We start from the raw sequence: 25970 nt of genomic DNA on the forward strand, positions 1-25970 counted from the left end.
GATCAGAGAAGAAATAAATAAAATTGAGAAGAACAAAATAGAAAAAAATCAATGAAACCAAGAACTGGTTCTTTGAGAAAATAAAGTAGATAAACCCCTAGCCAGACTTATTAAGAGAAAAAGACAATCTACACACATAAACAGAATCAGAAATGAGAACGAAAAATCACGAGGGACCCCACAGAAATACAAAGAATTACTAGAGAATACTATGGAAATCTATATGCTCACAAACTGGATAACCAAGGAGAAATGGACTACTGCCTAGAAAAATACAATCTTCCAAGACTGAACCAGGAAGAAACAGAAAATCTAAACAGACCAATTACCAGCAACGAAATTGAATCAGTAATCAAAAATCTACCCAGGAAGAAAACACCCAGGCCTGATGGATTCACTGCCGAATTTTATCAGACATATAGAGAAGACATAATACCCATTCTCCGTAAAGTTTTTCAAAAAATAGAAGAGGGGGGAATACTTCCATACTCATTCTATGAAGCCAGCATCACTCTTAATACCAAAACCAGGCAAAGACCCCACCAAAAAAAATTATGGACCAATATCCCTGATGAACATAGATGCTAAAGTACTCAACAAAATATTAGCAAACCAAATTCAAAAATACATCAAGAGGATCATACACCATGATCAAGTGGGATTCATCTCAGGGTTGCAACGATGGTACAATATTAGAAAATCCATCAAAATCATCCACCACATCAACAAAAAGAAGGATAAACCGCATGATCATCTCCATAGATGCTGAAAAAGCATTTGACAAAATGCAACATCCATTCATGATAAAAACTCTGAACAAAATGGGCGTAGAGGGCAAGTACCTCAACATAATAAAGGCCATATATGACAAACTCACAGCCAACATCATACTTAACAGAGAGAAGCTGAAAGCTTTTCATCTAAGATTGGGAACAAGACAGGTATGCCCACTCTCCCCACTGTTATTCAACATAGTACTGGAGGTCCTAGCCACAGCAATCAGACAACACAAAGAAATAAAAGGCATCCAGATTGGTAAGGAAGAAGTCAAACTGTCCCTGTTTGCAGATAACATGATATTGTGCATAAAAAACCCTAAAGACTCCAATCTAAAACTACTAGAACTAATATCTGAATTCAGCAAAGTTGCAGGATACAACATTAATACACAAAAATGTGTTGCTTTCCTATACAGTAATGATGGACTAGCAGAAAGAGAAATCAAGAAAACAATTCCATTCACAATTGCATCAAAAAGAATTAAATACCTAGGAATAAACCTAACCAAGGAAGTGAAAGACCTATACCCTGAAAAGTACAAGACACTCTAAGAGAAATTAAAGAGGACACTAAGAAATGGAAATTCTTTCCATGCTCTTGGCTAGGAAGAATTAATATTGTCAAAATGGCCGTCTTGTCTGAAGCAATCTACAGATTCAATGCAATCCCTAGACCAATGGAACAGACTAGAGAGTCCAGATATAAACCCAAGCATATATCGTCAACTAATATATGATAAAGGAGTCATGGACATACAATGGGGAAATGACAGCCTCTCCAACAGCTGGTATTGGCAAAACTGGACAGCTACATGTAGGTGAATGAAACTGGATCATTGTCTAACCCCATACACTAAAGTAAATTCAGAATGGATCAAAGACCTAAATGTAAGTCATGAAACCATAAAACTCTTAGAAAAACACATAGGCAAAAATCTCTTGGGCATAAACATGAGCATCTTCTTCATGAACATATCTCCCCGGGCAAGGGAAACAAAAGCAAAAATGAACAAGTGTGACTATATCAAGCTGAAAAGCAATAGAACAAAAAGGCCTCCTATAGTATGGGAGAATATATTCATAAATGACATATCTGATAAAGGGTTGACTTCCAAAATATATAAAGTGCTCAAGTGCCTCAACAAACAGAAAGCAAATAATCCAATTAATAAATGGTCAGAGGAGCTGAACAGACAGTTCTACAAAGAAGAAATTCAGATGGCCAACAGGCACATGAAAAGATGCTCCACATCACTAATCATCAAAGAAATGCAAATTACAACCACAATGAAACATCACCTCACACCGGTGAGGACGGCCACCATCCAAAAGACAAACAATAACAAATGTTGGCGAGGATATGGAGAAAGGTGAACCCTCCTACATAGCTGGTGGGAATGTTTGCTAGTTCAACCATTGTGGAAAGCTGTATGGAGGTTCCTCAAAAAACTCAAAATAGAAATACCATTTGACCCAGGAATTCCACTCCTAGGAATTTGCCTAAGAATGCAGCAGCCCAGTTTGAAAAAGACAGATGCACCCATTTACAATAGCCAAGAAATGGAAGCAACCTAAGTGTCCATCAGTAGATGAATCGATTAAGAAGATGTGGTACCTATACACAATGGAATATTATTCAGCCATAAGGAGAAAACAAATCCTACCATTTGCAACAATATGGATTGAGCTAGAGGGTATTATGCTCAGTGAAATAAACCAGGTGGAGAAAGACAAGTATCAAATGATTTCACTCATCTGTGGAGTATAAGAACAAAGAAAAAAACTGAAGAACAAAACAGCAGCAGACTTACAGAACCCAAGAATGGACTAACAGTTACCAAAGGGAAAGGGACTGGGGAGGATGGGTGAGAAGGGACAGATAAGGGGAAATAAAGGGGCACTACAATTAGAGGCATAATGTACCGTGGAGGGGGTGCTCGGGGAGGGCTGTACAACACAGAGAAGACAAGTAATAATTCTATAGCATCTTACTACGCTTATGGACAGTGACTGTAATGGGGTATGTGGAGGGGACTTGATGATGGCAGTGTCTAGTAAACATAATGTTCCTCATGAATGATACAAAAGGTTAATGATACAAAAAAAAAAAAAAGCCGAAGGAACATAGCAGCAGCAGACTCACAGAACCCAAGAATGGACTAACAGTTCGCAAAGGACTGGGGAGGATGGGTGTGAAGGTGGAAACGGTAGTATGATTAGCACACATCATGTGGGGGAGGGGCACATGGAAGGCAGTGTAACAAAGAAGTAGTGATTCTATAGTATCTTTCTACGCTGATGTACAGTGTCTGTAATGGGGTATGTGGTGGGGACTTGATAATGGCAGTGTAGTAACCATAATGTTGCTCATGTAATTGTACATTAATGATACCAAAATAAAAATAAATAAGTAGTTTTAAAAAAACATAATAATCTCTTAAAGTCTCAATTGTTTAATTTTTAAAGTTAAAACATTTTATAGTATAATGATGGCTTGTCAATTTAAAAATGTGTATTGACACTATAGATTTGTAACAGACAAATTAGAAGTTGAATTGTAGTGCCATAATAAAGACACTAAAGAAGGGGCTTATTTTTGTAATACTAAGTTGGTATGTACCTTATGTGTTATCTCCTACTCACATTTTTTAGTGTATTGGTTAAGGATATAAGGCTGTAGCTTTTCAGCAGATTCAAATTAACATTAGCTTAGATAATAGAGAAGTTAATTTGTTTTTCATGTAGAGGTCTGGAGACAGGCGGCATGGCTGGTAGGGCAGTACTCCATAGCAGCATTGTCTAGGAACCCATGTTCCTTCTGACTTCTTGTTCCACCATCCTTTGGTGTTTGCTCTTTTTCCTACAGCCCAGGTGACTCATCATCATGTCTGCATTCTAGCCAGCAGAAAGGGAAAAAAGAAAGTGGTAGTACATGGCCCAAAAGCTGCACGTAGTACATACTACCAACTGATTGGCTAGAATGTAATCACATGACCACACCTAGGCTCGGTCGGGAAATACAGCCTTTAATTCTGAGTAATCAAGTATCTGGCCAAAATTCAGAAGTTCCACCACTATAGATAAAGTGGGTCTGTTGGCATCTATGAATTCCTCAAAATTGTTTTCATAAATATTTATGAATTTGCACCTTTTCGGCAAAAGAGACCATAACTCTAATCAGCTTCTCAAAAGGGTTTGTGACCTAAAATTTAAGAGCACTTAGATATTCCTAAAAGAATTTGAATGATTTATTTAATAATATATCATTTGTTTTATTAGCTCCATTCCAATTGATTACAACTTGTATCGAAAATTCTGGTCACTTCAGGATTACTTCAGGAATCCTGTGCAATGCTATGAGAAGGTTTCATGGAAAACATTTCTGAAGGTGAGTTGCCATTCAAAATACCAGAAGCCCAGTATTTTAGAACTAATGGCAGAGCCAGTACTTGATTCTTGTCCAGGTTGCTTTTCGCTACGTAATCCTACCTCTTACATTTTTATGCCTGTTTCATAATACACAGAAGCTAAATCGTAAATTACAATTTAAACCACTGATTTTATAGAGTTGTTTATAAATGACTTGGGAATTTAAAAGTAATTATAGCCTTGGTTTGCCTTTTTTTTTTAAATATGCTTTTGTCAACATGAGTTGATGAATTTTTACAGAGTAAATTCTGTCTTTACTTAGCATAAAATTATTTTAACTATCTTATTAGAACAAGAGTGCAAACTGTGACCTTGGGCCAAATCCAATCTACTGCATTTTTTGTAAACAAAGTATAATGGCACACAACTGCACCCACCATTTCTGCATTACCTGTGGCTGTTTTTGTGCTCTAATGGCAGATTTGAATTGTTGTGACTAAAACCAGATAAACCATAATCTAACATGCTTCCTATCTGGCCCTTCACAGGTAAAATTTGCTAATCCTTATTTTATAAGAATTTGTCTACATTTCTTTGTCTTGGTAACTTAAAGATCAGTTGTACTTTTTTTTTTGTAATCCAAGATAAATAGGTAGCTCTTAAAAGTAGTATGGTGTGTTATGTGCTATTTTTTTTCTCAGTTTTTATTTTCTATCTTTTTTTTTCCATTATCCACTCTCAGATTAAGTAGTAAGTGAGAAATCATCTGAAATTGTCCCCCAACTACTTGGGATTTGGGATCATTGTTTTACTGGGTCACAGTCTTTAGCATAAGAAATGGTTGAGTTTCCACAGCTTGTTAAACAGTTAATTGCACTGATAAATTACTATATACCCTCAAAACATTGGTTTCTCTGTTCATCCCTTATGCAAACTGCATTGAAAAATCACATTTCTTCAAGAGTAGAGAGTTTATTCCTACTTTACAATACCGTGAAATCTCATACAAAATAGTTTTGCCCCATTTTGCTATCATAATTCTTCTTGTTTAATGTACTTTATAGTGTGCATATATGATTAGCTGGGAATAAATTCTGGGTGTTTTGATACAGAAAAGGACTAAACAAATTATTGGACAACAAAGCCAAATAAAACTAATTGATTTTTTTGCTTTGCAGTATTCTGAAGAAGTTCTAGCTGTTTTTAAAAGTTATAAATTAGATGATACTCAGGCCTCAAGGAAAAAGATGGAAGAATTAAAAACAGGAGGAGAGCATGTATATTTTGCAAAGTTTTTAACAAGTGAAAAGGTACCATCTTTCATTTTCACTAAGCATAATAATAAGTGGTTCTTTTTTTCCTATTTAGCTGATATCCTTAAGTTCAATAGAAATGTTTCTTACTTTTGATTAAAGCAGATGAATGTTAGTTTGAGAGCCCTATTCTTCCTCACAGAAGTAAGACTAATTTCAAAAATGAAAGTTGTTCTGCATTGTCTATTTTGTACTAATTTTAGAGTAAATGTAATTTACTTCTACATATATATATTTTGAACCTCAAGTTAGATTTAACTTACATTTATGAAATATTTGTGATTAGTTTGTCCCTTTTAATCTTGTTTATACAGTTCAGTAAGTAAATTTTGTTCAAATATAATGCTAAGTGATTATGAAGTTTTCTAGTCAAGGTTGCACATTGAGTTTATGTTTCAACTCACTCCCTTTGCTCCAAACACATAACAATGACAGGTAAATTATTAAAAGAGAAAATCAAAAAGACAATGCTTGGGTTTCCAAAAGCAAGATAAATATCTTCATGGACCAGAAGAAATGCAAGTAGTTAGTGAAACTAAAGCTTCAGGCCTGTTGGATTCTGTATCCCAAGCAGGTGATGGCACCTGGAGTTTGGCTACAAGTGACAGAGACCAGAGCCAAATTCACTTCTTAAAGCCAGGGACTGGGGTGGAACTTTTGAAAAAGAAGCTAAGAAAAAATACCAATCTTCTGCCAAGGGCTATAGTTTCATAGGAGGTTGTAGATCCAGGGACAACAAAGACACAGCTTCTACTTGCTTTGTGACTGGATATGTGATACCCCCAGTATACTCATGAAATAGCTGCTCCAAAAGTTCATCATAGGACTTTCCAGACTTGGGTCTAAGGGCCCTGATGAAAGCAAATATAAAACTAGTAGACAGGAAATGGCATTTACAGAGAGAAAGAAGGGAAAGTAAGCATCAGAAAATAAAAGTCTGTCATTCAAAAAGCTCTGATAAATAAAAATTCTAAAACACAAGGGAAAATCCAGTATTAAGAAAGATCACTAACAAAAATCAACCATTGGGAGATACATATATATATTTATTCCAGGTACACAGCCCAAGACCATAAAATATATGTTCTGGAAGGTAATTAATAATATAGCATCTATTAAGAATGAATAAGAAATTGTGAAACTGAAACAGGCAGAAATGAAATAGAATGATTGAGTATGACAGCTAATTGGGAGTCTTGAAAATGAAAAATATGATAATTAAAGTCAAAGCGAGCATATAGAATTAAACTACAGTTTGGACATGGATGATGATAACTAGTGAATGGAAGATAATGATGAGATGTTTACACAGAATGCAGAACAAAGAGACAAATTTTTTGTTAACATGAAAGAGCAGTTAAGAACAATGGATGATAGGTTAAGAAATTCCAGCATGTATCTAATAGGATTTCCAAAGAACAAAATGGAGGAAATGGTGGAAAAAACACATTGAGAAGATCTGAAGGCAGTCTCAAGTTCTTAGATTAAAAGTATACTACAAGTACCAACCAGGGTAAAGAAAGATAAATCCATACTTTGTTATATCATGCTATAACTGCAGGGATAAAGAGAAGACCTTAAAAGCCACTTAAAAAGGAAACAAATATACTAGAAGGGAACAGCTGTTTGACTGTTAGCAGATTTCAAACAGGTATCAATACCAGTAGACAGTGGAGAAATATTAAAGTGCTGAGGAAAAAAATCCAGAATTTCATACCCAGCTAAATGCATTCAAGACTATGGATGAAAAAAGACATTTTCACTTGAAGGCCAGGAAAACATACCCCTCAAAGACCATCATTTTGAAAAACTACTAAAGGATGTTCTTCCGGAAGAAGGAAATTGAACCCACAAGAAAGGAGTGGGATACAGAAAGCAATGTTCAGCAAAAAAATGAAACATGACAATAAATTTATTTAAGAATAAAAAGTCATAAATGAGTTTAAAATTATTTTGATATGGTATTTAAACTAGATGATAGTAACAGTATGGGAGGGGGAAACATGTTTATAAGTAATTTAGACATATACTACATATAGCCCTTGTAATCTTCTAGAGGAGGAAAGGAATACTGAATAACTTTAGGCTTCATTATGTGTATTAAAAGGGCAGCCACCAAAAGGAAACAACCTTAGCCCTCAAAAGGCAAAGAGATAAAAAGGGGACAGGAAGGAATACCAAGTACTTAATAAACACAAATGGTAGAAATGGAGGAAAAACAAAAACGAGTAGAAGTATGTCCAAATATAGCAGTAATAGCAAGTGTAAATGGTTTCATTTACTTAATTAGATTACAGATTGGATTTTTAAATATCTATTAATTTAAATGAAACAAAACTCTTTGGTTGAATGAAGAATTCAAAAAAAATTTTTATTAGGGTATCATTGACATACACTCTTATGAAGGTTTCACAAGAAAAACAATGTGGTTATTACATTCACCCTTATATCAAGTGCCCCCCCCATATCCCATTGCAGTCACTGTCCATCAGTGTAGTAAGATGCCACAGGGTCCCTATTTGTCTTCTCTGAGACAGTGTCTTCCCCGTGACTCCACACACACCATGTCCACCAATCATGACACCCCACAATCCCCTTCTCCCTCCCTACCCACCCACCTTCCCTCCACACCTCCCCATTGGTAACTACTAGGCCTTTCGTGGGGTCTGTGAGTCTGCTGCTATCATAATTTTTATTTTACTCTATGTAGAAAGGAGAAAGAAAATTCCAGAGCTCTTGCTTAACAAAGAACCTTCCTAATGATATATATCTTTCCGAAGGCTTGGGGTATCTAACTAATGTTGGGACAAAAACGTTACAAAGTGAAACAACCAGTAAAAGTATTGTATACTTCTAGGAGTTACTGGTTATATTCCTCAGGACCTGACAGCTATTTCAAAACCCTGGATGTCTTAAAAAAAATTTTTTTTGTACAAATAGCATTTCCAAGGACGTTTTAATTATAGAAAACACCAAGATTCTGTATTTTCAGAGAAATCTCATTGGAGTATAAGATCAGTGCCATTGTAAGCAAGCCTTTTGCCACTTTATCAGAACTGACATTCTGAATAGCATCTCTTTCACTAATTCTTTATGAGCTTCCACCAGCAGTTAGGAATCAAAGTTAAGTACTGGATTTCCATTAGTTAATATCATGAGGGAGACAAAAGCAGCTTTGAGAAGCTTAAAACTTTGTAATTTGGAAAAGGAAAATAGCTTAGAGAATTGTTAGAGAAAATGTGAGGCATATAATGTTTTGTTTCTTCAGCTGTCAACTTTATCTTAAGTTTAGATCTATAGAAGAACTCTTCCTGTACATTCTGCATATTTTTCTAGTGTTTACAATTCAGTATACTAGTGAAAATATTTGTAATGCATTACCTATAGCATTAAAAGTATACACTTTTATAAATTTTGCTGCTCTGCTGCTTCCAGCATCTTTATAACTTACACAATGTTTTAAATCCCAAGATTGCAGAAAAGGTCATCCCATACATGCCAGTCTGATGGTACTTTCAACCTTCTTCTAGATGTAGATTTGCTGTAATTCTATCAGATGGGAATGTTATTAAGTGGAAGCATTGCATTTTGCTAACATGGATGTGGTCAGACTTTTCCTTAGGGAAAACCAAGAGATGATGCATACCAAGAGTGATAGAATCTTCATAGTTAGAGACAGGTCACTCATGGCAATGACAGGTAGGCACAGGTTCTACGAATAAAACAAGTGTCTTTGTAAGCTATTACACCTTTTTTTCTTTAAGTTATCATTGATATACATTCTTATGAAGGTTTCACATGAGCAACATTGTGGTTACTACATTCCCCATTATCAACTCCCCACCACATACCCCATTACAGTCACTGTCCATCAGCATAGTAAGATGCTATAGAGTCACTACCTCTCTTCTCTATCCTATACTGCCTTCCCCATGCCCCCAACCCTGCTACATTATGTGTGCTAATTGTAATTCTCTTTAATCCCCTTATCCCTCCTTTCCCACCCACCCTCCTCAACCCCTTTCCCTTTGGTAACTGCTAGTACATTCTTGGAGTCTGTGAGTCTGCTGCTGTTTTGTTCCTTTAGTTTTTGCTTTGTTCTTATACTCCATAGATGAGTGAAATCATTTGGTACTTTTATTTCACTGCATGGCTTATTTCACTGAGCATAATACCCTCTAGCTCTGCCATGTTGTTGAAAATGGTAGGATTTGTTTTCTTCTTATGGCTGAATAATATTCCATTGTGTATATGTACCAAATCTTCTTTATCCATTCTTCTACTGATGGACACTTAGGTTGCTTCCATATCTTGACTATTGTAAATAGTGCTGCAATAAACATAGGGGTGCATATGTCTTTTTGAATCTGAGAACTTGTTTTCTTCAGGTAAATTCCTAGGAGTGGAATTCCTGGGTCAAATGGTATTTCTATTTTGAGTTTTTTGAGGAACCTCCATACTGCTTCCCACTATGGTTGAACTAATTTGTATTCTTGCCAGCAGTGTAGGAGGGTACCCCTTTTTCCGCATCCTCACCAGCATTTCTTGTTCCTTGTCTTTTCAGTGTTGGCCATCCTAACTGGTGTGAGGTGATATCTCATTGTGGTTTTAATTTGCATTTCCCTGATAATTAGTGATGTGGAGCATCCTTTCATGTGGCTGTTGACCATCTGAATTTCCTCTATGGAGAAGTGTCTGTTCAGGTCCTCTGCTGATTTATTTTATCAGGTTGTTTGCTTTTTGGGTGTTGAGGCGTGTACCCTTCATATATTTTGGATGTTGATTTACGAATATATTCTCCCATGCTGTAGAATGCCTTTTTGTTCTGCTGATGGTGTCCTTTGCTGTACAGAAGCTTTTTAGTTGATGTGGTCTTGTTTGTTCATTTTTGTTTTTGTTTCCCTTGCCTGAGGAGATGCGTTCATGAAAAAGATGCTCATGTTTATATTCAAGAGAGTTTTGCCTATATTTTCTTCAAAGAGTTTTATGGTTTCATGACTTACATTCAGGTCTTTGATCCATTTCGAGTTTTCATTTGTGTATGGCGTTAGACAGTAATTCAGTTTCATTCTCTTAAATTTACCTATCCAGTTTTGTCAACACCAGCTATGTCATTTCTCCATTGCATAGCCATGGCTCCTTTATCATATATTAATTGGCCATGTATGTGTGGGTTTATATCTGGACTCTCTGTTCTATTCCATTGATCCATGGGTCTGTTCTTGTGCCAGTACCATATTGGTTTGATTACTGTAGCTTTGTAATGGAGCTTGAAGTCAGGGTGTGTAACCCCCCAGCTCTGTTGTTCTTTCTCAGGATTGCTTTGGCTGTTTGGGCTCTTTTGTGGTTCCATATAATTTTAGAACTATTTGTTCTAGTTTGTTGAAGAATGCCTTTGGTATTCTGATAGGGATTGCATTAAATCTGTAGATTGCTTTAGGCAAGATGACCATTTTGACGATACCAATTTTTCCTATCCATGAGCATGGGATAGATTTCCATTTACTGGTATCATCTTTAATTTCTCTCATGAGTGTCTTGTAGTTTTCAGTGTATAGGTCTTTCACTTCCTTGGTTAGGTTTATTCCTAGGTATTTTATTCTTTTTGATGCAATTGTGAATGGAATTGTTTTCCTGATTTCTCTTTCTACTAGCTCATTGTTAGTATATAGGATTGCCACAGATTTCCGTGTATTGATTTTGTATCCTGCAACTTTGCTCAATTCAGATATTAGTTCTAGTAGTTTTGGAGTGGATTCTTTAGAGTTTTAGTGTACAATATCATGTTATCTGCAAACAGTGACAGTTTAACTTGTTCCTTGCCTATCTGAATGCCTTTTATTTCTTTGTGTTGTCTGGTTGCCATGGCTAAGAACTCCAGTACGACGTTGAGTAAAACTGGGGAGAGTGGGCATCCTTGTCTTGTTCCCTATCTTAGAGGAAAAGCTTTCATCCCTTCGCTGTTAAGTATGATATTGAAGGTGGGTTTGTCATATGTGGCCTTTATTATGTTGAGGTACTTGCCCTCTGTACCCATTTTGTTGAGAGTTTTTATCATGAATGGGTGTTGAATTTTGTCAAATGCTTTTTCAGCATCTATGGGGATGATCATGTGATTTTTGTCCTTTTTGTTGATAAAGTGGATGATGTTGATGGATTTTCAAATATTGTACCATCCTTGCATCCCTGGAATAAATCCTACTTTATCATGATGTATGATTTTTTTTTACGTGTTTTTTACTTTGGTTTGCTTGTACTTTGTTGAGTGTTTTTGCATCTATGTTTATCAGGGATATTGGTCTGTAATTTTCTTTTTTTGTGGTGTCTTGCCTGGTTTTGGTATTAGAGTAATGCTGGCGTCATAGAATGAGTCTGGAAGTATTTCCTCCTCTTCTACTTTTTGGAAAACTTCAAGGAGGATGGATTTAGGTCTTCAAAAAATGTTTGGTAAAATTCAGTGGTAAAGCCATCTGTTCCGGGGGTTTTGTTCTTAGGTAGTTTTTTGATTACCAGTTCGATTTCATTGCTGGTAATTGGTCTGGTAATTGATATACATTCTTATGAAGGTTTCACATGATTTTCTGAAACATGAAGGTTTCAGATTTTCTGTTTCTTCCTAGGTCAGTCTTAGAAGGTTGTATTTTTCTAGAAAGTTGTCCATTTCTTATAGCTTATCCAGTTTGGTAGCATATAATTTTTCATAGTATTCTCTAATAATTCTTTGTATTTCAGTGGTGTCCACAGTGATTTTTCCTTTCTCATTTCTGTTTATGTTTGTAGACTCTCTTTTTTTCTTGATAAGTCTGCCTAGGGTTTTATCTACTTTATTTTCTCAAAGAACCAGCTCTTGGTTTCATTAATTTTTTCCTTTGTTTTGTTCTTCTCAATTTTATTTCTTCTCTGGTCTTTATTTTTTCCCTCCTTCTACTGACTTTGGGCCTCATTTGTTCTTCTTTTTCCAGTTTCATTAATTGTGAATTTAGACTTCATTTGGGATTGTTCTTCTTTCTTGAGATAGGACTAAATTGCTATATACTTCCCTCTTAGAACTGCCTTTGCTGCGTCCCACAGAAGTTGGGGCATTGAGCTATTGTTTTCATTTGTCTCCATCTATTGCTTGATCTCTGTTTTTATTTAGTCATTGATCTATTGATTATTTAGGAGTATGTTGTTAAGCCTCCATGTTTTTGTGTGCCTGTTGGTTTCTTTACATAATTTATTTCTAGTTCCATACCTTTGTGATCTGAGAAGTCAGTTGGTACAATTTCTATCTTTTTGAATTTACTCAGGCTCTTTTTGTGGCCTAGTATGTGATCTTTTCTGGAAATTGTTCCTTGTGCATTTGAGAAGCATGTATTCTGTTGCTTTTGGATGGACTGTTCTGTAGATGTCCATTACGTCCATCTGTTCTGATACATTGTTCAGTGCCTCTGTCTGCTTGCTTATTTTCTGTCTGGTTGATCTGTCCTTTGTTGTGAGTGGAGTCTTGAAGTCTCCTAAAATGAATGCATTGCCTTCTATTTCCCCCTTCAATTCTGTTACTATTTGTTTCACATATGTAGGTGCTCCTGTGTTGGGTGCATATATATTTATAATGGTTATATCCTCTTGTTGGATTGACTCCTTTATCATTATGTAATGTCCTTCTTTGTCTCTTGTGACTTTCTATGTTTTGAAGTCAATTTTATCTGATAGAAGTCCTGCTTTTTTCTCCCTATTAGTTGCATGAAACTTTTAGTTGGTGTGTATCTTCAGGTTTGAAGTGAGTCTCTTGTAGGCAGCTTATAGATGGGTCTTGCTTTTTTATCCATTCTGTAACTCTTATGTCTTTTGATTGGTGCATTTAGTCCATTTACTTTTAGGGTGATTATCGATAGGTATGTATTTACTGCCATTGCAGACTTTAGATTCATGGTTACCACAGGTTCAAGGGTAACTTCCTTACTGTCTAAAAATTTAACTTAACTCACTTAGTATGCTATTACAAACACAGTCTAAAGGTTTTTTTGTTTTCCTCCTTTTTCTTCCTCCTCCTTTCTTTATATGTTAGGTGTCATATTCCATATTCTTTCTGTATCTCTTGACTGAGTTTGTAGTTACCTGATTTAATTCTGCATTGGTTAGTAATTAATTGGTCTGCTTCCTTTACTGTCATTTTGTTTCCTCTGGTGACAGCTATTTAGCCTTAGGAACACTTCCATCTAGAGCACTCCCTTTAAAATACACTGTCGAGATGGTTTATGGGAGGTAAATTCCCTCAACTTTTGCTATCTTTAAATTGTTTAATCCTTCCTTCACATTTAAATGATAATCTTGCCAAGTATTGTATTCTTGGTTCGAGGTCTTTCTGTTTCATTGCATTGAATATATCATGCCACTCCCTTCTGGCCTGTAAGGTTTCCACTGAAAAGTTTGATGATAGCTTGATGGGTTTTCCTTTGTGGGTGATCTTTTTTTCTGTCTCTGTTTAATTCTCTGACCTTCTCCTTGATATTTGCCATTTTAATTATTATATGTCTTGGTATTTTCTCCCCTGGGTCCCTGTGTTGGGAAATCTGTGCACTTCCATGGCCTGAGGGACTATCTCCTTCCCCAGATTGTGGAAGTTTTCAGCAATTATTCCTTCAAAGACAATTTCTATCCCTTTTTCTCTCTCTTTTTCTGGTACCTCTGTAATGTGAATATTGTTTCATTTTGATTGGTCACACAGTTCTCTTAATCTTTCATTCCTAGAGACCCTTTCTCTCTCTCTGCCTCACTTCTTTGTATTCCTGTTCTCTAATTTCTATTCCATTTACCATCTCCTCTACTTCATATAATCTGCTCTTAAATCCCTCTATTGTATGTTTCACTTCAGCTACTGTATTTTTCAAAGTGTCTATCTCTCTTGAATGTGCCCCTTAGATCTTGTATATTTTTCTGTAGCTCCATTAGCATGCTTATGACTTGTATTTCGAATTTTTTTTCAGGTAGATTGGTGATTTCAGTTTCACTGAGCCCTCTCTCTAGTGTCTGAGTGATTTTGGATCTTCTGCATCTTCATAATCTCTTTTCCATGAGATGTTCTCTTTTTCCAGATGAAGGCTGACTGGTGCAATCATATTTCTGGTCACTCTTTTCTGATTAGTTGTATTTGCTATATTTTCATATTATATGTGGTTTTGAGAGGAAATTTCTGCCTCATTTCTCACACTGCCATCTTTTCCGCCATCCGTTGTAAGCTTTTTTTTCTATTATGCCTTCTTAAAGAGGGAAATTTCCCTGGAAACAGTGGCATTGTAATTGCCAAGGGCCACTTTTTTGTTCTGCCTTGCAAACATTAATTTACAAAAATACAGTTCCCTTGCATAGCAGAATAATTCAGGGATATCAGTGGCTAAATGTGGTGCTGAGATACTGGAGGGGGTTGTTTTTGTTTTTAGTGGACGAGTACCCGTTCCTTAAGGTTAGTCCAGAGTCATGCTCAGAAATTTTAAGATAGGATTTCACCCCTAATTGTCCAGTTTTTCAGACCCCATGAAAGGCACTGGTGTTACAGGGATTCTTCCTTCACCACATAGCATGTAAAAGCAGACGTTTAAGTACCATGAGTATTAACATGATGGTGTAAGGAATGCATTCCTGTATCTTTGAGCTCTCATAGAAAAGAGTGCAGTACCAGTAATTAAAACATCAGCATCACCTATCCCTCAGAATACTAACTCCTCTTCCCTTACAGTTGAGACTTAGTGACCAAATGCAGCGTTGATTCTAGGGTGGTCATTAGGACATTCCTGCTCATGAGGAAAAGACAGTTAACATTCTACCCCATTTCTGCATTGTGCACAGAACACTGCTTGAGTTTTCCTTGTCTGCAAGCCAGAGATAGAGCCAGCCCTTTAGGTAGTTCCAGGACTCTACCATGAGGTTCCTATGTATAGGTTGTCCACATGGTCTGAAATTTAAATAGAAATTAGATCATTGCTCACTGTGCTCCAGGAAAAAAGAAATGAATAGCAAAAGGCTGTTAAATGGGTAGGACTGATGTTTTCTTATAGATCCAAGATGGAAAGCCTTCCACTTTAAAAATCATATGAGCACTCAGCTTTTCTCAGCAAAATTGGAACAATGTTTTCCACTGATGAACCTTGTTGTAAGTCAGTTATCGGGCCTTATGTCTTGACACCATCCAAGTCAACTGATAGGGCTTCTCCAATTCAAAGACATTAGATTAGATTAGAATGGTTTGACAGGCTTGATTCAGCCTTTGAATTAACCTAATACTACCCTATATATAGCACATCAGTGGTGAGCCTTTGGTGGCTGCTGAGGAAGTAATAAACTGTTGACTTTCCATTATTACTTCATGAGGAGAAAGACCAAGTTTTTTGTTTACTGTAAGTCTATCTTATTGTCATGTGAGCTGTAGGCAATATGTCTAGCCACTTCAGCTGAATTTTGTACAAACTGTTAGGTTAGTTAATTTTTCAGAATTCTATTTTGCTATCAACTATCTGCTGAATCCAAATTCTGTGGACAGTGAAGGTATGATATCTTTAGGGCTTTACAAACTTTGCAATTTGTTTGACATGTTTTGCTGACACTTGTGTCAGTTTTAGCATATGGGTATGCTTCCACCTGTCTAAAAAGGTAAAGCAACAACTAAACCCTTTTCATATGATTGACAGTTTTTATATGAATCAAATTAACCAGAAATGGTCCTTGAGGTGGGAGGCATGAGCTTCCCTCTTGATTGTGATACTCTTATACTTTCTGGACCTGGCAAAAAGGGCAGCTCTTTAAATAGTATATCATTGAGCATATTGGAAAATGTAGAGCGTATTCTTCATTCTTTATTGTTGTTAGAATCCCTTCTTGTGTGAGTCAAGGATTGGTTACACAAGGATATTAAGAGAGTAAATTCTGTGGTGCTACCAAGCAGCCATATAGGAAAGATCTAAAGACTATCAGGGTACAAAAGGCAGCTGCCAATGTAGGCTCTAGATTTGGAGCCTAGTTCTGAAGAAGGGCAAAGTCTTAAAGAGCTGGCAAAGGAGACAGGTTAATTAATAAGGAAAAGATAAAAGCAAAGATAGAGTATGAAAGACCCAACATTATTATGTTTTTAGCCAGAGTAATTTCTATTACTATAGAGTCATTACCTGTCTTAAAGAAGAGTTTCTTAAACTCTTAAAATTTTTTATTTGTGACTGTACCTTTAAGTTACCTTTTTACTAAAGAAGGGCTGACAAATGAAGTCTCCTTTCTTTCAGCAGCCCTGTCTTTCTTCATCTTGTAACTCAACAGGGACACTTGAGATCCTTAAACTAAAACTAGATTTTCCATCTTAACCCTTTTTTTTGAAAGAATGCTTATAAAAAATTATTAATAAATAGGAATACTATTTAAATGTGTATTTATAACAGTTGGTTATATATTTTTCTTCTCAGAAATCAAATGTTTTGTAATTCTTAAATAGGATGGAAGGTACCTATTCCAAGAAACCATTTTACAATTTAGTCCTCTAAACCCTAATTTAGCATCTAATTCACTTGCAAAAATTAAAAGTTTAAATCATGGCCCTGTTTGTAAACATAATGACTGTGGAACCTGTATTTTCTCCCAGTGTGGAGTTTTGGCTTGATTTCTTAATTGTCTGAGGAGAGTTTTAGCAGCTCTCCCAAGATTATGTAAGAACTTAGTGGTGCCTTTAAACAGTTTGAGAAGGAACTGTAGTACACTTGACATTTTATGCTTTTCTATAAATCTCTCAAGACATGCCATTGATCAGAGTTTTGTACATATATACTCATTTCTTTGAGAATTTTGCAACTCCTGCAGCCACACCTCTTTTGCATCAGAAAGACTGTCACAGGGTTCTGTACTCCCTGACACACAATTCAGTGGGCTTTCACACAAAAGAAAAAAAAATAGCCTAACAATCAACAGAAGAAATTGCTAAGTTATTAATATTAGCATTGATTATTTTTATCAGAAATTATTAGGCAAAGTAGAGAATATACAGGAGCACTTTTATTCCAAGGAAAGGAAACATTCTAAACCAACTCGGATAAGGCCAGTAGAAGCCTACTTCACTAACAGCTCAAGAGTAAAACGTAGATTCACATTTATGCAGATGTTCTCAGCTTCCTACGTACTAGATGCGATTGGCATTTTTGTCTTCCAGGAAGCAACAGGTTTTTTTTCCCTTAAGAGTTCTGTATCTTAAGTCTTACCCTTCCTAGTTCACGTGTGGTGCATAGCTAAGCTTTGTAATTCCATTGGGTTGCATTATTGGAAGAAGAAAGCTTGAAACTTAAGTGGAAAAGAACACAAGAAAAATTTAACAAATCGAATATGGATTGTGTAATAATTTGCATGTACAGAAGATATATACTTAAAACTACTTGAGAAGGTTGAAATATTAGGATGGAAATATTATGTTTACAAACATACCAGGAAAATACCAACAAAAAGAAAGCTTCATAAATACCAATTAAATAGAATTTAAAACAAAAAGAATAAGTAGAATAAAGGACACTATAAAGTAAAGGAACAAGCTACAAAGAAGATACCATGAACTTATATGCACTTAAGAACATATCCTCAAAATATATTAAGCAAAAACTTGTAAAATTATGAGAAGTTGGCAGATCCACCATAAAAGTGGGATATCTAAAAGTGCCTTCATCAAAACCTGATGGGTTGAGCAGACTCTTAAGATTATTAAGTATATGGAAGTTTTGAATAATAAAAATAGTCTTGATTTACTTATGGATTGAGCAGACCAAGATTAATAAATATATAGTAGATTTGAATAATGAACGTACTAAGCTTGATGTCTTATATATGGAAACTGTACACAACAAATAGAGGTAATACATTCTTTTTGAGTACACTTGGAACATGAGCCAAATCTGATGATGTACTAGGTCATAAAAGAAGTCTCAGCAAATTTGGAAGATTCCATATCATGCAAAACACATTCTCTGGCCACAGGGAAATTAAATTAGAGCTATGAAAAGGAGTAAATGTGTGAAAATTTGAAAAGCAGTCCCCAGAAGTTAAAAGAAGAAGCCACAATGGAAATTCTAAATTTGTTACAAAGATATAATACAGCAAAACTTTAAGTATTATATGTTAAAGTGAGAAATAAAGAGAAAATTACAGCTTTAAATGCATTAATGAAACATTTTAAGGGAGAGGAACAAATGAATTGAGAATTTAAGAAACTAGAGAAAGCACAGAATAAGAAAAGTAAAAGTAAATAGTAGCACAAATTTTGAAATAAAACATCAGCATAAGAATACAGCAAAACCAAAAGCTGTTTCTTTGAAAAGAAAAATTTTACGATTTTCACAACAATTTAGAGAGCAGGCCTGACCAAGGAAAGTAGTGAAAAGTTATCAGTGAACAGTATTAGCAATAAAAAAGGACATAATTGAAAATCAAAGATATTTAAAATATGCAAGAAGATATAGTAACTGCTAATTTTTAAATCTAATGTAGAAAAAATTAATTACCAAAATGAACTCACAAAAAAATAGAAAACCTAACTTATACAATAGCTATTAAAGAAGTAGTCATCAAAATGGGACCTTTCAAATGACAGCAGGACCAAGTATTTTTAGGTTCATATTATCAGCACTTCAAAACAGGTGATTCTTACTGTAAATGAAAATTTCCAGAGATTAGAAAAAAAAGGGAAAGCAACCCAGGTCCTTAGATGAGATTAATGTAATTAAAATCCTGGTAAGGACAGAAGAAGAAAAAAATATATATATATGTATTAATCTCATGAGTAGAGATAAAAAAAATTTTTTAACTCACAAATCAAATGTGGCTTTTTTTTTAAAAATAGAAACTAAATAGGATTCATCTCAGGTATGTAAATATGGTTCAACATAGGAAAGATTAATGTGAAACCAAATTAACAGATGAAAGGTTTTAAGGTAAAAACTGATCATCTCAGATGCCAAGAAAATTCTTCAAATAAAATCTTAACATTCATTACAAAAATAAATTAGAAGGAAATTTTCTCTAAATTAAGGGGATCAATAAAAACCCTATAGGAAACATACATAACGATCAAACTTTAAAGTTTTATGAATTTGAATTTGTAGTATAGAGTTAGAAAATATACTTAATTGAATATAAATAAGTATCTATAAATTTGACCCATGAATCAAATCCAAACAGGGTTTTTGAGGGAACTTGAAAAGTTGATCTTAAAGTTTTTATGGAAAAGCAAAAAGCCAGAAGTAACTAAGAAATATTTGAAGGAAGGAACAATTGCCCTATGAGATGTTAAGAACTGTAAAGCTCTAATAATTATTAGTACAAGTATAAAGAAGGGAAAAAAACTGGAACAATAGAAAACACTGTAGAAAAGTTTGATATACAGAGGAGGTTACATTAGAAATTAGGAAAAGAAGGATTGTTCTTAATGTTGCTTGAACAGCTTCTTATCCACGTGGAAAAAAAGTACATGTGCAAGGCTCAATTCCTTAATAATAAAAGGTCTAAACGGGAAAAACAAAACTTTTGAACATTTAGAAGAAAATATAAAATGCATTTGGAGTAGGGAAAGATTTCTTGAGTCACAGAAAGGACAAATTCTAAAGAAAAGATCGATATATTTAATATTAAAGTGTAAAAGTCTTAAGTAGTAAAAAATTAACAAAGTGAAAAAACAAGTCACAAACTAAGAGAAGACATTCACCACCTCTAATTGGAAAACATTCATATTCTGAATATTCCATTGATAAAGAGACCACCCAAAGGAAAATTGGAAACATAGCATGAACAGGTAATATATAGATGACCTGAATAGCTAATAAGCTGTAATAGATAATAAATATCTCTAGTAGCCAAAGAAATTAAAATGAGGAGATAAATATTTCATAACTGAACTGACAAAAATGGCCTAACAATAACTGCTATTGGCAAAGGTGTAGGAGAACCACTTTCATACACTTCTGGTTGAAGTATAAATTGATACAATCACTTTGCAGAGCAATTTCAAAATAACTAGCAAAGTTAAAACTTTTGTTCCTAGATGTTGCCCGTAGATGTATCACACACATGCACAAGGAAAAATATTGGAAGCCTCATTGTTTGTAAATTATGTGTTTGTAAGTGAAAGTTTAGAAACCACCTAAATGTTCATAAGCAGGAGACTGGGGGGGGTAAATTATGGTAAATTATACAATAGAGTGAAAGTTTAGAAACCACCCAAATGTTCATAAGCAGGACACTGGGGGGTAAATTATGGTAAGTTTATACAATAGAGTTCTATAAAGCACTGAAAGTGGGTGAAGTAGAGCAGGGAGGGATTGGCAAATCTGGCTTACTGCCCATTTTTGTAAATGAATTTTATTGGAACACAGCCATGCTCATTTATATATTGTCTATGGCTGTTTTTGTACTTAAGCAGTAGAAATAAATGGTTGGGGCAGAGACTATACAATCCACAAAGCCTAAAATAATTTGCTAACTGGCCCTTAACAGAGATTTGCCAATCCCTGAACTGAAGCTACATGTAGCAAATTGTGTAAATTTCAAACACAATGTTATGTGAAAATAGCTTATTGCAGATATGTATAATATAGAGTTTGCACACATGCAAAATACCTTAATACATTATTTATAGATACCTATATATTACAGTAATCGTATAAAATATGCATTAGAATATTAAACACTAAATACACAGTAGTGCTTACCATAGTACAGGGAGGGAGGCAGAGGAAGAGGAAAATGATAGAGGGGGCCTCAAAAGTTCCAATAATACTCAATTTCTTTAACAAATTTGGAAAAAATGTTAGGATTTGATACATAATTGGATAGTGTGATTTGATATATAATTTGATATATAACTGGATAGTGGGACATGAATGTTCTATTATACATTTTGAACATTTAAAATATTTAATAATTTGAAAATTGGATTTGATCTCAGCTGATATGTTAATGACTAAGATTTTAGTAAGAATGCTCTTAATACTTTAAGTATTTTGTGTTAAAGTATAGAAATGGAAGATTTCTTACTTCAAGTTAATTTTACCAGGAATATTGTTTCCATTTACAGTTTATTGACAGAAAGGTACATAAGGCTAACTAAGAATAGCTAAGCCTTTTTAGGTTTAGAATAATCATGAAGGCTACGACCTGAGCTAAGATGTGCAGTAAAAAGTAAGGAAAATAAAAGGCTCTTTGTTGAAGAAACAAAGAAAACAAGGAAATATTTGACCCACTGGCTGATATAAATGGTATAATTTTTTAAATAACCAAAGAAAAGTAGAACTAGAATATGTATATTACAGAAGAAAGAATACCATTGAGTGTGTCAGTTTTAGTCTCAGTTCAGTTGCTCACTAGCTGTGTAACCTTGCAGAAATTGTAACTTCTTGGGCCTAGTTTTCCTAAGTGTAGTGTGAAGCAGTAGCTTGAATAGTCATGCTAGTCCCTTCCCAGCCCTTGTTCAATGTTTTGTTGACTCCTGTTTTCAGTCCATTGTTTCTATTAAAAAATTATCTTCCAACATAAAAAACAAATGTGGTAAAGGGGATTTAAAGCCCAAAATAGACAGAGTTCATAAACACTGCCTACCCACTTTAGTTCATCTCGTCAAGCCAGGAGTTCCTGTCTTCACTCCAGACTGTTTAAACTACTCAGGGTCTTCCAACAGGCCAGTCTCTTCGTACCTCCTGTTCTTTCCTCTCGCATACTTGCCGACTTTGCTCTTGTGATTTATAGTTGCTGCTTTTTCCAGGAGGTCTTCCTTGAGTTTGTGTCCTGGAGCCTTTAACTGAATTAGCCAACACAGAGAACACACTTTGTGGAGAAAATTGGTTTCTTTTCCTGTGGACATGACCTTTAATCAAGAGTCATTTGAGCCTTCAAGTAGAGATATGTGGTAGCTTCTTGAGTATACAGGTCTGGAGATTAGGGATGGGGGCATAGATTTGGGATATAGTATATTTATCAGCTTACATGTGGTAATTAAAGGAGGGAGAGTGTAGACTGGGAAGACAAGCATTGAACCAAATCCTAAAGGAAACCAGCAATTAACGGAGAAGGAAAAAGCAACAACATTTAATAGAAAAGGAATAGTGGAAAGAATACTGAAGAGTTGACAGTGGGATTGGAGAAAAACTGGAAAAGTAATACCTCATGGAAGCCAAGCATATCAAGTAGGATGAGGACTATGAAAAGGGTGTTCACTGGATTTAACAACAAATAAGTCCGTGATGACCTTAGCAAAAACACTTACAGTGGATTGGTGAACCAGAAAGCCACAGATTTAGCAGGTTGAAGGGTGAATTGGAAGCACTGAATGTAGCCAGTTATTTCAAGCTTTGCTGTTCAGGGTGGATGAGGTGAGGCTGTGGGATCTGTGAGGTAAGTCACTTGATGCTAACAGAAAGATCTTGGAAAGAAGAATGGGTTGAAGCACAAGCACCAGGCAGTTCACTGATCGGACTCGTTTAAGTTAGGAGGATTGGAGTGTCCACATGGAGGGATTACCTTTCTCAACGAAGATGTGTGACAGAGGAAGTGAGAACAAGGGTGTGGGTGCAGCTGAAACTTTCAAGTCAGTGAGTTTTTCTCCTCATTGGAGGTGGAGGTAGTTATCTGCTGAGAGCAAGAGGGATAGTAAATAGTGTTTTTGGTAAATGGGACAGGTTTAAAATAGTTGCTGTGGAGAATAAGAGAGCGAGTAGCCTTGGAGAATAAAGCAGGATTACTGATTAGACTAGAAAGAGTTTTTAAGTTTTAGCAGTAGTACCACAGGCATAGGTATATGGGTATATAGGCATAGGGGTATGATTTGTATTTTCTTTGAAGCAGCTCCACCTGCAGCCTAGTCTGCAAGCTTTAGCATAGGTGTAGAGAAGGTGAATAGCAGTTGGTTTGATCCAAGGTTGCCATTTTGTCCAGCGGAGGTGACAGAAGTAGGGACAAGGGTGTTGAGGAAGTTGGCAAGAAAATGGTTGAAGAGAGAAAACAAGAAGTCTAAGGGTCAGCTGACTACAGCCCCACAACAAAGCTGGTCTGCTACCTGGTTGCTTTTTCACGTTTTAAATGCTTATGTAAGTACCTACATAATACCCGTAATATGCCTCTTGGCTTATTTTTACTAGCTGGCCCTCTAAGAAAAAGTTTGTTGACCCCTTATGTAGACTAAAATAGGCTTACAGTACGAACAAGATGGGATTATAGTACAAACAACAGGCAGAAAACAGGGGGTTCAAGGGACTTGGTCTCAATAAGGTCCAAGTAATAGGTGTGTTGGGACAACTGAGAGATGTGGAATAGGAGGAAGACTAGGAGGATTGTGAATTAAAGCCCTCAGAGCTGAGGCAGCTTGGTCTAGCTTGTAGCCAAAGCCAGTGAAGAGGTGCAAATAGAGCCGACTGTAGATAGAGCTGAGGTTAAGAACTGAGAACCCCAGTTGGGATCATAAAGTCTCCCAGGAATGAGAGGAAAGGGAGACTGGGAGCCTGCCATTCAGTTTCCCCACGTGGGATGGGATAGTTAATATGATAAAAAACAATCGAATTTCAGTCCCTAAAGGTGAGGGAAATCTGATAGGATAGCCAATCCTACGTTGAAAACTAAAATAGCCATACTTTGACTTCTTTTGTATTTCTGCCTTGCATTGTCCTGACTTCAGAACCACAGAACCACAGATACAACATTGCTATCTGCCGAGAAAATATCTCATGGCTTAAAATGGTTAAGAAATGTAAACAAAGCCCCTGCTACTGTATCCTACCTAGGGCTTGGGCTATGCCTCCCATGCAGTAAGCTCTCAGCAAGTGATTTTTTTGATTGAAATCTTCCACTTCTATGATAGCATAACCTGTACCTTTAGGCAAACTTGAATTTAAGGTGTTGTTTCGTGTGTGTGTGCTTGTTTTTCGAGTAGTTGATGGATTTACAATTGAGTGACAGTAACTTTCGTCGACACATCCTGTTGCAGTATCTCATTTTATTCCAGTATCTCAAGGGACAGGTCAAATTCAAAAGGTAAGTTAATATGGGTAATAAATGATTTCCAAACAGGAAAGAGGACTTGTCTATTCATGTATTTTTGTTATGTATCAGGTTCACTTTCTAAGAAATTGGACTTACACCAGTGTTGTTTTAAACTAACATGGCTGTTAGATTCCTCTGTCAGATTTGTAATTTTATGGTAACACATAACTAGCACTCAGAAATGTTATTTCTTATCCTTCTGTCTACTGTGGAGGCTTAGTATAATATAGTAGGAAGATCAAGGACTTTGGAGCCTGACCTAAGTTTGAATTTAAGCTTTATGGCCTTGGGCAAATCACTGAGCCTCTGTTGTCTCAAATATGCCCATATGCTTTCTCTCAATTAAATAAATAATGCAGGCAAAGTGCTCAGATCCTGGCACATGGTAGTCTAACGTGATTTAGTGTATGGCTGTTGAATACCTAGTACATAGTAAGAGCTGAATTAATGGCAGCTGTTAACAATTTAGGTCTGCCTTCAGCCTTCTCTAGGATTTTGCGTATTTTACTCATTGTATTTTGAATGCATTTTAAAGGAATGTAGCATGCTGTTCTGAATGTACATCATGTAGAATATGTCAGTATTGTCTCAGATGTTTTCATCCTACATTAAACTTATTTTAGGAAACATTGTTCCATCCTTAGTTAATCAGGCTGACTGAATGTTTTATTCTTCTGTAATACACCTTCATGTCTTCAGTTTTAACTGCTTTACCTTGAGGATGAAGTGCAAGAACTTTCTTTTACAATCCTCTCATTTGATTGTTCTTATCGTGGTAATTTTATAGTTAACTTATCTGTTGTGTGTCTTGTGTTTTTTCAAGACAGTGTATAAACCTTAAAATTGAATATACATTGCTTTAACCCAAGCATGCTTTTATTGCTTTATTCCCTAGTTCAAACTATGTTTTAACTGATGAGCAATCACTCTGGATTGAAGATACTACAAAATCAGTTTATCAAGTAAGTTCAACATGCAACCCATGATTGAACAAAATGGAAATTTAGAATTTTCTTTGTTTCAGCCCCAAATAGGAAAATAAGGATAAAGTTAAGCTCAGGTACAAGACCACAAACACTTCTTGGTTCTCTGCCTACAAACCACTCCTATGATGCAGAAAGTTGTTGAAAGCTTAGTATATTCTTTCTAATCACAGCTACTATCTGAAAACCCCCCTGATGGAGAAAAATTTGCAAAGATGGTAGAGGTATGTGTTTTATATTTACATGGTCTTCTTTACACCAAATAGATTTCAAAGGCTTCCATTATGCAAATGTAACTTCTTTTTCTCAGCATATATTAAATACTGAAGAAAACTGGAATTCATGGAAAAATGAGGGCTGCCCAAGTTTTGTGAAAGAAAGGTAAATATATACTCTCAAGCAATATAAGACACTGCAAAATGTAGTTTGATATATTTTACATTATGTACAGATATTTCTTATAAAAAAAGTTCTACAATACCACTATTTAAAAAAAAAAAGAA

At 35.5% G+C, this 25970-nt stretch overlaps 1 protein-coding gene across 3 annotated transcripts in view; it reads left to right on the forward strand.

Moving 5' to 3' along the window:
* The window catches only part of THOC1 (THO complex subunit 1), a 58244-nt gene that overhangs the window by 24099 nt on the left and 8175 nt on the right, over positions 1–25970 (forward strand). For 2 of the 3 annotated variants that reach the window (XM_036905810.2, XM_057504073.1), the window contains exons 10-15: positions 4059–4167; positions 5327–5458; positions 24375–24475; positions 25380–25446; positions 25641–25691; positions 25778–25848. In XM_036905810.2, the coding sequence (XP_036761705.2) occupies positions 4059–4167; positions 5327–5458; positions 24375–24475; positions 25380–25446; positions 25641–25691; positions 25778–25848 (531 nt within the window). The remainder of the gene's footprint in view (positions 1–4058; positions 4168–5326; positions 5459–24374; positions 24476–25379; positions 25447–25640; positions 25692–25777; positions 25849–25970) is intronic. The other variant, XM_057504074.1, reaches the window with a different exon arrangement.

The sequence above is a fragment of the Manis pentadactyla genome, chromosome 6 (genome assembly GCF_030020395.1).
Source record: "Manis pentadactyla isolate mManPen7 chromosome 6, mManPen7.hap1, whole genome shotgun sequence".
In the NCBI taxonomy this organism is placed as follows: domain Eukaryota; kingdom Metazoa; phylum Chordata; class Mammalia; order Pholidota; family Manidae; genus Manis; species Manis pentadactyla.